General features: G+C 45.2%; 1 protein-coding gene across 2 annotated transcripts in view; it reads left to right on the forward strand.

The window, feature by feature from the left end:
• LOC100135972 (potassium channel TSK3) overlaps positions 1-13,282 on the forward strand; it is a 104,554-nt gene extending 91,272 nt beyond the window's left edge. Inside the window, 5 exon segments of one of the 2 annotated variants that reach the window (NM_001124312.1) lie at positions 6,711-6,838; positions 7,462-7,531; positions 11,012-11,225; positions 11,227-11,269; positions 11,272-11,386. In NM_001124312.1, coding sequence (NP_001117784.1) covers positions 6,711-6,838; positions 7,462-7,531; positions 11,012-11,225; positions 11,227-11,269; positions 11,272-11,386 — 570 coding nt within the window. 2 annotated transcript variants of the gene reach the window in all.
• Positions 13,283-13,444: the final 162 nt, after the last annotated feature.

A 13,444-nucleotide genomic window follows, 5' to 3' on the forward strand; every position in this document is an offset into this window, starting at 1 on the left:
ACAAGGATGATAGTGTTGTAACTATGTGACTAACAAGGATGATAGTGTTGTAACTATGTGACTAACAAGGATGATAGTGTTGTAACTATGTGACTAACAAGGATGATAGTGTTGTAACTATGTGACTAACAAGGATGATAGTGTTGTAACTATGTGACTAACAAGGATGATAGTGTTGTAACTATGTGACTAACAAGGATGATAGTGTTGTAACTATGTGACTAACAAGGATGATCGCGTTGTAACTATGTGACTAACAAGGATGATAGTGTTGTAACTATGTGACTAACAAGGATGATAGAGTTGTAACTATGTGACTAACAAGGATGATAGTGTTGTAACTATGTGACTAACTATGTGACTAACAAGGATGATAGTGTTGTAACTATGTGACTAACTATGTGACTAACAAGGAAGATAGTGTTGTAACTATGTGACTAACAAGGATGATAGTGTTGTAACTATGTGACTAACAAGGATGATCGTGTTGTAACTATGTGACTAACAAGGATGATAGTGTTGTAACTATGTGACTAACTATGTGACTAACAAGGATGATAGTGTTGTAACTATGTGACTAACAAGGATGATAGTGTTGTAACTATGTGACTAACTATGTGACTAACAAGGATGATAGTGTTGTAACTATGTGACTAACAAGGATGATAGTGTTGTAACTATGTGACTAACTATGTGACTAACAAGGATGATAGTGTTGTAACTATGTGACTAACAAGGATGATAGTGTTGTAACTATGTGACTAACTATGTGACTAACAAGGAAGATAGTGTTGTAACTATGTGACTAACAAGGATGATAGTGTTGTAACTATGTGACTAACAAGGATGATAGTGTTGTAACTATGTGACTAACAAGGATGGTAGCGTAACTATGTGACTAACAAGGATGGTAGCGTTGTAACTATTTGACTAACAAGGATGATAGTGTTGTAACTATGTGACTAACAAGGATGATTGTGTTGTAACTATGTGACTAACAAGGATGATAGTGTTGTAACTATGTGGCGGTAAAGTTGCTAGGGATAGCACCTTGGTGTTGTTGTGACATCATTATGACACTCTGGATAATTTCAGAATGTGCCAGCCAGCCACACACTCTCCTAGGTTGAATGAACTCTCCCACCAGCCCAATAACTTCTGTTCGTGTGTGTGTGTGTGTGTGTGTGTGTGTGTGTGTGTGTGTGTGTGTGTGTGTGTGTGTGTGTATGTGTGTGTGTATGTGTGTGTGTATGTGTGTGTGTGTGTGTGTGTGTGTGTGTGTGTGTGTGTGTGTGTGTGTGTGTGTGTGTGTTTGTGTGTGTGTGTGTGTGTGCAGTCCTTGACTGCGGTGGACTCATGCTGATTAGCAGTGCTGCCAGGTCCTTTGTGCTCCTCAGACGGGGGGATAATTGTTTTGTTCACTGCACAGCATCTCTTTGAAGTCCTCATTCAATTCATGTCTTCCGAGATGTTCCCTCATTCAAAAGAAGGGGTTGAGGGGATTTTTCAGGCCCCTGTGTTGTAATTGCATAGCAACCTACTAAACCATACTGAATATACATAATGTACATATATAACAAGGCTAGCTAGGCATCCCTGGTGCTGGAGTTCCAGAAGCAGTGCGTTTTTCCAGCCATGCAGCACACCTGACTGTACTTAGCATCTAACACACTGAGCTAATTGATCCATTTCACTGATTGATACATGCTCCCTCACTGCCACCCTCCAGGGTGTCCTACTGATGATTTCTTCAAACCTGGTCTTGGGGAACCACAGTGTGTGTGTGCAGGCTTTTGTTCTACCACAGCACTAACACACCTGGTTCAGTTAATCAAGCTTGATTTGTTGAAAATGTGTGTGTTAGAATGTGATTTGAAATGGCAGAGGCGGTGACTGTGACTCCTCCCAGGTCTCTCCTCTTACTCTCCCTAAGGACAGGTCTGTGTGGATGAATAGTATTGGGCTGTGGAGGCTGACTCTCCCTAAGGACAGGTCTGTGTGGATGAATAGTATTGGGCAGTGGAGGCTGACTCTACGTAAGGACAGGTCTGTGTGGATGAATAGTATTGGGCTGTGGAGGCTGACTCTCCCTAAGGACAGGTCTGTGTGGATGAATAGTATTGGGCTGTGGAGGCTGACTCTCCCTAATGACATGTCTGTGTGGATGAATAGTATTGGGCTGTGGAGGCTGACTCTCCCTAAGGACAGGTCTGTGTGTGTGGATGAATAGTATTGGGCTGTGGAGGCTGACTCTCCCTAAGGACAAGTCTGTGTGGATGAATAGTATTGGACAGTGGAGACTGACTCTCCCTAAGGACAGGTCTGTGTGTGTGGATGAATAGTATTGGGCTGTGGAGGCTGACTCTCCCTAAGGATAGGTCTGTGTGGATGAATAGTATTGGGCTGAGGAGGCTGACTCTCCCTAAGGACAGGTCTGTGTGTGTGGATGAATAGTATTGGGCTGTGGAGGCTGACTCTCCCTAAGGACAGGTCTGTGTGGATGAATAGTATTGGACAGTGGAGGCTGACTCTCCCTAAGGACAGGTCTGTGTGTGTGGATGAATAGTATTGGGCTGTGGAGGCTGACTCTCCCTAAGGACAGGTTTGTGTGGATGAATAGTATTGGACAGTGGAGGCTGACTCTCCCTAAGGACAGGTCTGTGTGTGTGGATGAATAGTATTGGGCTGTGGAGGCTGACTCTCCCTAAGGACAGGTCTGTGTGGATGAATAGCATTGGGCTGTGGAGGCTGACTCTCTCTAAGGACAGGTCTGTGTGGATGAATAGTATTGGGCTGTGGAGGCTGACTATCCCTAAAAGTGACTCTCCCTAAAAGTTTGTGAGTGTTTTAGTGACAAGCCAAATTTCTTCACCCTCCTGAGGTTGAAGAGGCGCTGTTGCGCCTTATTAACCACGCTGTCTGTGTGGGTGGACCAGTTTGTCTGTGATGTGTACGCCGAGGAACTTTACTTTCCACCTTCTCCACTGCTGTCCCGTCGATGTGGATAAGGGGCTGCTCCCTCTGCTGTTTCCTGAAGTCCACAATCATCTCCTTTATTTGTTGATGTTGAGTGTGAGGTTATTTTCATAGTAAAACTAAGTTTGCTGAGTAGAGTGTTGGGGGCTATTTTGTAAATGACATCGCCGAAGTCAAGGATCGGTGGGATAGTCAGTTTTACGAGGGTATGTTTGGCGGCATGAGTGAAGGAGGCTTTGTTGCGAAATAGGAAGCTAATTCTAGATTTATTTTTGGATTGGAGATGCTTAATGTGAGTCTGGAAGGAGAGTTTACAGTCGACACCTAGGTATTTGTAGTTGTCCGCATATTCTAGGTCAGAACCATCCAGAGTAATGATGCTAGTCAGGCGGGAGGGTGCGGGCAGCAATCAGTTGAAGAGCATGCACTTAGTTTTACTAGCATTTAAAAGCAGTTGGAGGCCACGGAAGGAATGTTGTATGGCGTTGAAGCTCGTTTGGAGGTTTGTTAACAATTGTGACCAAAAAAGGGCCAGATGTATACAGAATGGTGTCGTCTGCGTAGAGGTGGATCACAGAATCACCAGCAGCAAGAGCGACATCATTGATATATACAGAGAAAAGAGTTGGCCCGAGAATTGAACCCTGTGGCACCCCCATAGAGACTGCCAGAGGTCCGGACAACAGGCCCTCCGAATTGACACACTGAACTCTATCTGAGAAGTAGTTGGTGAACCAGGCGAGGCAGTAATTTGAGAAGCCAAGGCTGTTAAGTCTGCTGATAAGAATGCGGTGATTGACAGAGTTGAAAGCCTTGGCCAGGTCGATGAAGACAGCTGCACAGTACTGTCTTTTATTGATTGCGGTTATGATATAATTTAGTACCTTGAGCGTGGCTGAGGTGCACCCAAATTGTCTAGCCCAGCTGATTTGTAGGGATCCAGATTTTTGCAGTTCTTTCAGAACATCAGCTGTCAGGATTTGGGTGAAGGAGAAGCAGCGGGGGGGGGGGGGGGGGGGGGGGGCAAGTTGCTGAAGGGGGTGGTGAGATGTTGGCCAGGGTAGGGGTAGCCAGGTGGAAAGCATGACCAGCCGTGAAAAAATGCTTCTGAAATGATCGATTATCGTAAATTTATCGGTGGTGACAGTGTTTCCTATCCTCAGTGCAGTGGACAGCTGGAAGGAGGTGCTCTTATTCTCTATGGAATTTACAGTGTCCCAAATCTTTTTGGAATAAGTGCTACAGAAAGCAAATTTCTGTTTGAAAGAGCTAGCCTTAGCTTTCCTAACTGACTGAGTATATTGGTTCCTGACTACCCCGCATATCGCGGTGGCTATTCGATGCTAATGCAGAATGCCACAGGATGTTTTTGTGCTGGTCAAGGGCAGTCAAGTCTGGGGTGAACCAAGGGCTATATCTATTCTTAGTTCTATATTTTTTGAATGGGGCATGCTTATTTAAGATGGAGAGGTAAGCACTTTTGAAGAGCAACCAGGCATTCTCTACTGACGGGATGAGGTCAATATCCTTCCAGGATACCCGGGCCAGGTCGATTAGAAAGGCCTGCTCGCTGAAGTGTTTTAGGGAGCGTTTGACAGTGATGAGGGGTGGTAGTTTGACCGCGGACCCAGTACGCACGCAGGCAATGAGGCAGTGATCACTGAGTCCCTGGTTGAAGACAGCAGAGATGTATTTAGAGGGCAGGTTGGTCAGGATGATATCTAGGAGGGTGCCCATGGTTATGGATTTAGGGTTGTACCTGGTAGGTTCCTTGATGATTTGTGTGAGATGGAGGGCATCTAGCTTAGATTGTAGGACGGCCGGGGTGTTAAGCATGTCCCAGTTTAGGTCACCTAACAGTACGAACTCTGAAGATAGATTGGGGGCAATCAATTCACATATTGTGTCCAGGGCACAGCTGGGGGACGAAGGGGGTCTATAACAAGTGACAACGGTGAGAGACTTGTTTCTGGAAAGGTGGACTTTTAAAAGTAGAAGCTCGAATTGTTTGGGCACAGACCTGGATAGTAAGACAGAACTATGCGGTCTATCTCTGCAGTAGGTTGCCATTCCGCCCCTTTGGGAGTTCTATCTTGTTGGAAAATGCTATAGTTAGGGATGGAAATTTCAGGTTCCTAAGCCAGGATTCAGACACGGCTAGGACATCTGGGTTGGCGGAGTGTGCTACAGCAGTGAATAAAACAAACTTAGGGAGGAGACTTCTAATGTTAACATGCATGAAACCAATGCTTTTATGGATACAGAAGTCAACAAATGAGAGCGCCTGGGGAATGGGAGTGATGCTGGGGGCTGCAGGGCCTGGGTTAACCTCTACATCATCAGAGGAACAAAGAAGGAGTAGGATAATAGTATGGCTAAAGGCTAAAAGAACTGGTCGTCTAGTGCGTTTGGAACAGAGAGTAAAAGGAGCAGGTTTCTGGGCGCAGAAGAGTAGATTCAAGGCATAATGTACAGACAAGGGTATGGTAGGATGTGAGTACAGTGGAGGTAAGCCCCAGTCATTGAGTGATGATGAAAGAGGTTTTGTCTCTAGAGGCACCATTTAAGCCAGGTGTGGAACAAAAGGCATATTGAGCTGGGCTGTGGAGGCTGACTCTCCCTAAGAACAGGTCTGTGTGGATGAATAGTATTGGGCTGAGGAGGCTGACTCTACGTAAGGACAGGTCTGTGTGGATGAATAGTATTGGGCTGAGGAGGCTGACTCTACGTAAGGACAGGTCTGTGTGGATGAATAGTATTGGGCTGAGGAGGCTGAGGAGGCTGACTCTACGTAAGGACAGGTCTCTGTGGATGAATAGTATTGGGCTGTGGAGGCTGACTCTCCCTAAGGACAGGTATGTGTGGATGAATAGTATTGGGCTGAGAAGGCTGACTCTACGTAAGGACAGGTCTCTGTGGATGAATAGTATTGGGCTGTGGAGGCTGACTCTCCCTAAGGACAGGTCTGTGTGGATGAATAGTATTGGGCTGAGGAGGCTGACTCTACGTAAGGACAGGTCTCTGTGGATGAATAGTGTTGGGCTGAGGAGGCTGACTCTACGTAAGGACAGGTCTCTGTGGATGAATAGTATTGGGCTGAGGAGGCTGACTCTACGTAAGGACAGGTCTGTGTGGATGAATAGTATTGGGCTGAGGAGGCTGACTCTACGTAAGGACAGGTCTGTGTGGATGAATAGTATTGGGCTGTGGAGGCTGACTCTCCCTAAGGACAGGTCTGTGTGGATGAATAGTATTGGGCTGAGGAGGCTGACTCTACGTAAGGACAGGTCTCTGTGGATGAATAGTATTGGACAGTGGAGGCTGACTCTCCCTAAGGACAGGTCTGTGTGGATGAATAGTATTGGGCTGTGGAGGCTGACTCTCCCTAATGACAGGTCTGTGTGGATGAATAGTATTGGGCTGAGGAGGCTGACTCTCCCTAAGGACAGTGTGTGACTGACTGTATGTGAGCAAATGTGTGTGGAGGGACAGAGAGAGTAGGGACTGTTGTACTCTCCAGGGGAAGAGAAAAACAGAGGAGTGAGTTGAAAGAAGACAGGAAAAGGAAGAGAGATAGAGACTGAGAACGAGAGAGAGGAAGATAGAGAGAGATGGGGCCGGTGAAGAGGCCGGGTAGATTTGCTGCCTGACTCGGTTGCCAGGGGCTACCTGTGTAACTGTGTGTGTGTGTGTGTGTGTGTGTGTGTGTGTGTGTGTGTGTTATCTCCGTGCAGATAAAAAATGCTGCGGCCAACGTTCTGAGGGAGACTTGGCTCATCTACAAACACACCAAACTACAGAAGAAGATTGACCACTCCAGAGTCCGCAAACACCAGAGGAAGTTCCTGCAGGCCATCCACCAGTGAGAGCACACACATCACATCTCTGACCCGCAGCCCTCAATACACTTACTTACATGTATTAACAACCCAGACATATTGTCTAGCCTAGGTCTCTGTGGTTAGTTCCAGGACAGGAAACACTGCATTGTGATTGGTTGACAGAGCTGACCCAGCATCATTGTGAGAAACATCCTGATAGATGTGTTTAACTATTTCTAGCTAGCTCATCCATGATGAATGAAAAACGCCATTGATCATGCAAATAGTGGTTAACCTGTGTTAATTAGTTGTAGAGGTTGGCTAGCTAGTCTGACACCTGTCTAGTCTGACGTGAAAATAGATTAGACAATGATGGGTTTATACCTGCTCTGGAAGCCAAATGGATCTCCTGTCCAGTGAATGGTGCTAACTGAAGCTGTTGGACCAGTTGGCTTCTGCTGTATGTACTTTCTGGTCTGGTCTATGCTGTCTAATTCTAGAATCTGATGCTATACTCCTGCTGCTAACCTAGCTGGGCTAATAACTGTTACCTGGCTGTGACCTAGCAGTTTTCTGGCTTAACTCTTTTGTGGATGCATCATCGATGTGTGTGTGTCACAGTGTGTAAGTGTGTGACACAGTGTATGTGTGTGTTTCTTTGCAGACTGCGTAGTGTGAAGATGGAGCAGAGGAAACTGAGTGATCAGGCCAACACTCTGGTGGACCTCTCAAAGGTGACACACACACACACACACATATACACACACACACACACACACACACATATCACACACACACGTAGAGCAATGTCAAATGCTGAAATCTGTAATCATACAGGATATTGTTTAACTCTGCCGCTGACTGGTGTCTTTGTGTACATGGACACTTCCGGATACAGAAAGCACCTCTTCCAAACAGCTAGGCTGCCCATAACAGTTGAAACGGAGCGGTAGCTTGCTAGTTACTTTGCTTTAGTCTTACTGTACTCAGGCCAGCAATCTGAAGGCCATGTACTGTTAGTCTATGTACGTGGCAGAGATATCAGATATCAGTGCTACTAACTTGCACCTATATCCAAAGCTGTCCAAGCATGATACGAGGGGCTGGTATTTAAGAAGCACACAAACACACACACACTCACACAAACATACAAACACACACACAAACACACCACATGCAATACCCTCTGACACACATAACTTTGCCCCCCAAATATATCTCAGCATTCCGCTGTTTCCACTCTGACCCATCTGTTTCTGTGGCTTTGCGTCTCCTAGCAACCGGAACAAGTGTTAAAAATGGGATGACAGAGAGAGAAAACGAGAGAAGAGAGGAGAGAGGGAGGGGGTGTATTTCTGTTAATGTGTGGGTGTGAATGCATGAGAGAAAGAAAAAGAGAAAAAAAGAGAAAGAAAGAGAGAGGGTGGTTCAGTGTGTAGGTGGTGTGTGTGTGTCTCTATGGATCAGTGCCTTCTGCCACAAATATTTTCAATCGGCCACTCTTTACCATGGTTACGATGCTCTGATGGCCGATGGAGGGATGTTCTGTCTACCTATTCTCTCTCTCTCTCTCCTTTCTTATTCAGCCCTTAACTCTCTCTCTCTCTCCTTTCTTATTCAGCCCTTAACTCTCTCTCTCTCCTTTCTTATTCAGCCCTTAACTCTCTCTCTCCCCTTTCTTATTCAGCCCTTAACTCTCTCTCTCTCCTTTCTTATTCAGCCCTGAACTCTCTCTCTCTCCTTTCTTATTCAGCCCTTAACTCTCTCTCTCCTTTCCTATTCAGCCCTTAACTCTCAATTCAATTCAATTCAAGGGCTTTATTGGCATGGGAAACATGTGTTAACATTGCCAAAGCAAGTGAGGTAGATAATATATAAAGTGAAATGAACAATAAAAATTAACAGTAAACATTACACATACAGAAGTTTCAAAACAATAAAGACATTACAAATGTCATATTATGTATATATACAGTGTTTTAACAATGTACAAATGGTAAAGGACACAAGATAAAATAAATAAGCATAAATATGGGTTGTATTTACAATGGTGTGTGTTCTTCACTGGTTGCCCTTTTCTCGTGGCAACAGGTCACAAATCTTGCTGCTGTGATGGCACACTGTGGAATTTCACCCAGTAGATATGGGAGTTTTTCAAAATTGGATTTGTTTTCGAATTCTTTGTGGATCTGTGTAATCTGAGGGAAATAAGTCTCTCTAATGGTCATACATTGGGCAGGAGGTTAGAAAGTGCAGCTCAGTTTCCACCTCATTTTGTGGGCAGTGAGAACATAGCCTGTCTTCTCTTGAGAGCCATGTTTGCCTACGGCGGTCTTTCTCAATAGCAAGGCTATGCTCACTGAGTCTGTACATAGTCAAAGCTTTCCTTAATTTTGGGTCAGTCACAGTGGTCAGGTATTCTGCCGCTGTGTACTCTCTGTTTAGGGCCAAATAGCATTCTAGTTTGCTCTGTTTTTTTGTTAATTCTTTCCAATGTGTCAAGTAATTATCTTTTTGATTTCTCATGATTTGGTTGGGTCTAATTGTGCTGCTGTCCTGGGGCTCTGTAGGGTGTGTTTGTGTTTGTGAACAAAGCCCCAGGACCAGCTTGCTTAGGGGACTCTTCTCCAGGTTCATCTCTCTGTAGATGATGGCTTTGTTATGGAAGGTTTGTGAATCACTTCCTTTTAGGTGGTTGTAGAATTTAACGGCTCTTTTCTGGATTTTGATATTTAGTGAGTGTCGGCCTAATTCTGCTCTGCATGCATTATTTGGTGTTCTACGTTGTACACTGAGGATATTTTTGCAGAATTCTGCGTGCAGAGTCTCAATTTGGTGTTTGTCCCATTTTGTGAAGTCTTGGTTGGTGAGCGGACCCCAGACCTCACAACCATAAAGGGCAATGAGATCTATGACTGATTCAAGTATTTTTAGCCAAATCCTAATTGGTATGTTGAAATTTATGTTCCTTTTGATGGCATAGAATGCCCTTCTCGCCTTGTCTCTCAGATCGTTCACAGCTTTGTTCAGCCCTTAACTCTCTATCTCTCTCCTTTCTTATTCAGCCCTTAACTCTCTCTCTCTCTCCTTTCCTATTCAGCCCTTGACTCTCTCTCTCTCCTTTCTTATTCAGCCCTTAACTCTCTCTCTCCTTTCTTATTCAGCCCTGAACACTCTCTCTCTCTCCTTTCTTATTCAGCCTTAACTCTCTCTCTCTCCCTTCTTATTCAGCCCTGAACTCTCTCTCACTCTCTCTCTCTCCTTTCTTATTCAGCCCTGAACTCTCTCTCTCTCCTGTCTTATTCAGTCCTGAACTCTCTCTCTCTCTCCTGTCTTATTCAGCCCCGAACTCTCTCTCTCTCTCCTTTCTTATTCAGCCTTAACTCTCTCTCTCTCTCTCTCTCTCTCTCTCTCTCTCTCTCTCCTTTCTTATTCAGCCCTGAACTCTCTCTCTCTCTCCTGTCTTATTCAGCCCCGAACTCTCTCTCTCTCTCCTTTCTTATTCAGCCTTGACTCTCTCTCTCTCTCTTTCTTATTCAGCCCTGAACTCTCTCTCTCTCTCCTTTCTTATTCAGCCCTGAACTCTCTCTCTATCTCCTGTCTTATTCAGCCCTGAACTCTCTCTCTCTCTCCTGTCTTATTCAGCCCTGAACTCTCGCTCTCTCTCCTGTCTTATTCAGCCCTGAACTCTCTCTCTCTCTCCTGTCTTATTCAGCCCTGAACTCTCTCTCTCTCTCCTGTCTTATTCAGCCCTGAACTCTCTCTCTCTCTCCTGTCTTATTCAGCCCTGAACTCTCTCTCTCTCTCTCCTTTCTTATTCAGCCCTGAACTCTCTCTCTCTCCTTTCTTATTCAGCCTTTACCAGATGATAACGCCCACACAGAGGGTTCCCTTCCTCACACTCACTCCTCTTCTCTTCTCTCTTTCTCATTCCCTTTTTCATGGTTCTCTTACTCAATCCTCCATATCTCTCCAGTGATTGGGTTAATTCTAATAGAAATCAGTCAATTCAATTCAAGAAGTAAACTGAAAAAAAAACAATCAAATCACTTCCTGAATTGAGTGACTTTAATTCAAATTGACCCCAACCCTGCTGATGCCATTGCTAAATGATCTTCCTCTCTTCGTGTGTGTGTGTGTGTGTGTGTGTGTGTGTGTGTGTGTGTGTGTGTGTGTGTGTGTGTGTGTGCTTGCGCGCGCGCGCGTGCGTACAGATGCAAAGTGTGATGTACGAGCTGATGTCGGAGCTGAACGATCGCAGTGAGGACCTGGAGCGGCAGATGCTGTCTCTGGAAACACGGGTGGAACAGCTGACCGCCGGCTTCAGTGCCCTGCCTGCCCACCTGTCTGCCACGCTGTCTGCCCAGCACACCACCTTGCTCCACCTGCTCCGAGAGAGGGACTACAGAGGAGGAGGATGGGGAGGGGGAGTTGCAGGTGGAGGAGGGACAGCCCTGGTCCCTGTTGCTCAGCTGGCCCCTGCCCATGCCCTGACCCCAAGCCCAAACCTGGCCCCAGAGCCACAGCAGCCCCCAGAAGGAACCATAGAGGGTAGCACTAGTCCCAATACTAGCACCTCCAGTTGTTGAAGAGAGGAGGAGGAGAGGATGGGAAGTGGAAAGAAGAGGTGAGGGTAGAGGAGGAGATAGATGGGCCAGTAGGAATACGGGATGAGGAGGTCAGCCCTAATAATTGCAACTTCAGATGCTGCAGAGAGGAGGAGGGAGGGGGGGTAAGGGAGGGCAGCCAGAAGCCCAACACTAGCTCATCCAGATGCTAAGGAAAGGAGTAGAGAGGAGGGGTGGGATAGGGGAGGAAAATAGAGGAGTGGGAGAAATGGGGGAGGGCGAAGGAAAGGATCACAGATAAGAGGCTGTGAGAGGGAGGGAGGGATGGGAGGTAGACAAGGTGAGGGATAGGAGAGCCAAGGAAGTGGAGGGAGGTTGGGAGAGAGAGAAGGAGATGGAAACGGAGAGGGGGGAAAGGGGGAGGAAGGGGGAAACAGATAACCAAGACTAATTACAGAGGTCTTTAATGGAATCCAATCTAATGACAGGAAAACGTCTTCCTCTCTTTTTCCATTCGTCCCTCTCTATCCCTCTTTCTCTTCATCTCTTTCTCTCCCTCCATCTCTCGCCCTCTTCCCTCCCATCCCTCCATCAGGAATGATTGACTATGACTTTTTGTCCTTTTGATCTATTTTCTATCTAACTGCTACTTGTGTGGTAACGAGCATCCCTTTAACTAACCATTTAATCAACGACCATAATACATACTAAACACCACACACACACACACACACACACACACTCTCCATGTAGTATGCCTACCTTTTAACACACACACACACACACACTCTCCATGTGGTATGCCTACCTTTTAACACACACATACACACACACCATGGCAACATAAACACACCACAACAAAATACACAGCAAACACACACACACACAAAATAGCACACAATATCGCGCAGCATACTATAGTAGACTATAAAACACTATAGTACAGCCTATACTATAGCCTATTACTGCCAAGCAGACAATGCACTAAGTCCAACTGAAAAGAACATACTGCCAGGCATTTATTACTTGACACAGAGCATAGACACGGTCCAAGGAAACACTACTGCCATATTTCCTTATGCACACGTCCCCAAAACTCTGTTTTAATGAATGTATGCTGTACATTTCAAACCACAAGCACACCGTTTGCACAGGGGCACAGATATGCCTAAACCCACACACATATACGCTGAACCACACCCACATTCGGACACACACACACACAATCTACCAAAGTGCTCTCTCTCAAATGGACTACAAAAGAGAGGCAGAAGAGGATGTCACTGGGGAGATGGGAAGAGGAGTTTCAGATTTCCTGACAATGTTTTTCAAGGAACATTGGATTTGGACTAGTACTAGTGCTTTGTGGACGGCACTTTTCACTGTGCTCGATGGACTGCCATAGACAGGGAATTAAGGAATATTAACCAGACAAAGGATACAGGCCATGGCAAGAGAGAAACGGTTGCTTACAAAACTTAACCCTATAGAGGGAGAGACTATATATCTGAGAGAATAATTATTATGATGTGATGGAATAAGATATTATTTTTCTTCTGTAAGCCCTTTCTACGGAGACCAATTTGAAAACTGTCTTATAGTGACATTCTGTGGCCGGAATACTGAATTACACCCGCTTGGAATATTGTACTGTACAGTAAGTATACTGTTACTGAAATCTACATAGGTTTGTATTGCTCAGTCTTTTCTACCATTACGATTTAACGGTTATAGCTAATATCTACTATTATTATACTATAGTATTCTTCTCATTCGTCCTGACAATTAATGATAAATGTATTAATAATAAACTTTAATAATAATAAATAATGGACAAGGGAGGTGCGTTTGAGGGTGAAATGATTTTGTAATTTTATTTTATCAGAGATAATTAATAAAGTATATATCTATATAACATCACATCAGTTATTGGGTGAATTTTGGCTTGTCTGTTCTTTCTTCTTTGGAATCATTACAGTTTACCTGCAGTATAAAAACTACTCTGCCTGTAGACACCTGTCCTGTTCCGAAAGGTTGCTTGATCAAATCCCCACCTGTCGTTCTGCCCCTGAGCAAGGC

Source organism: Oncorhynchus mykiss, chromosome 2, assembly GCF_057628025.1.
Source record: "Oncorhynchus mykiss isolate SJ-2025 chromosome 2, ASM5762802v1, whole genome shotgun sequence".
Lineage (NCBI taxonomy): Eukaryota > Metazoa > Chordata > Actinopteri > Salmoniformes > Salmonidae > Oncorhynchus > Oncorhynchus mykiss.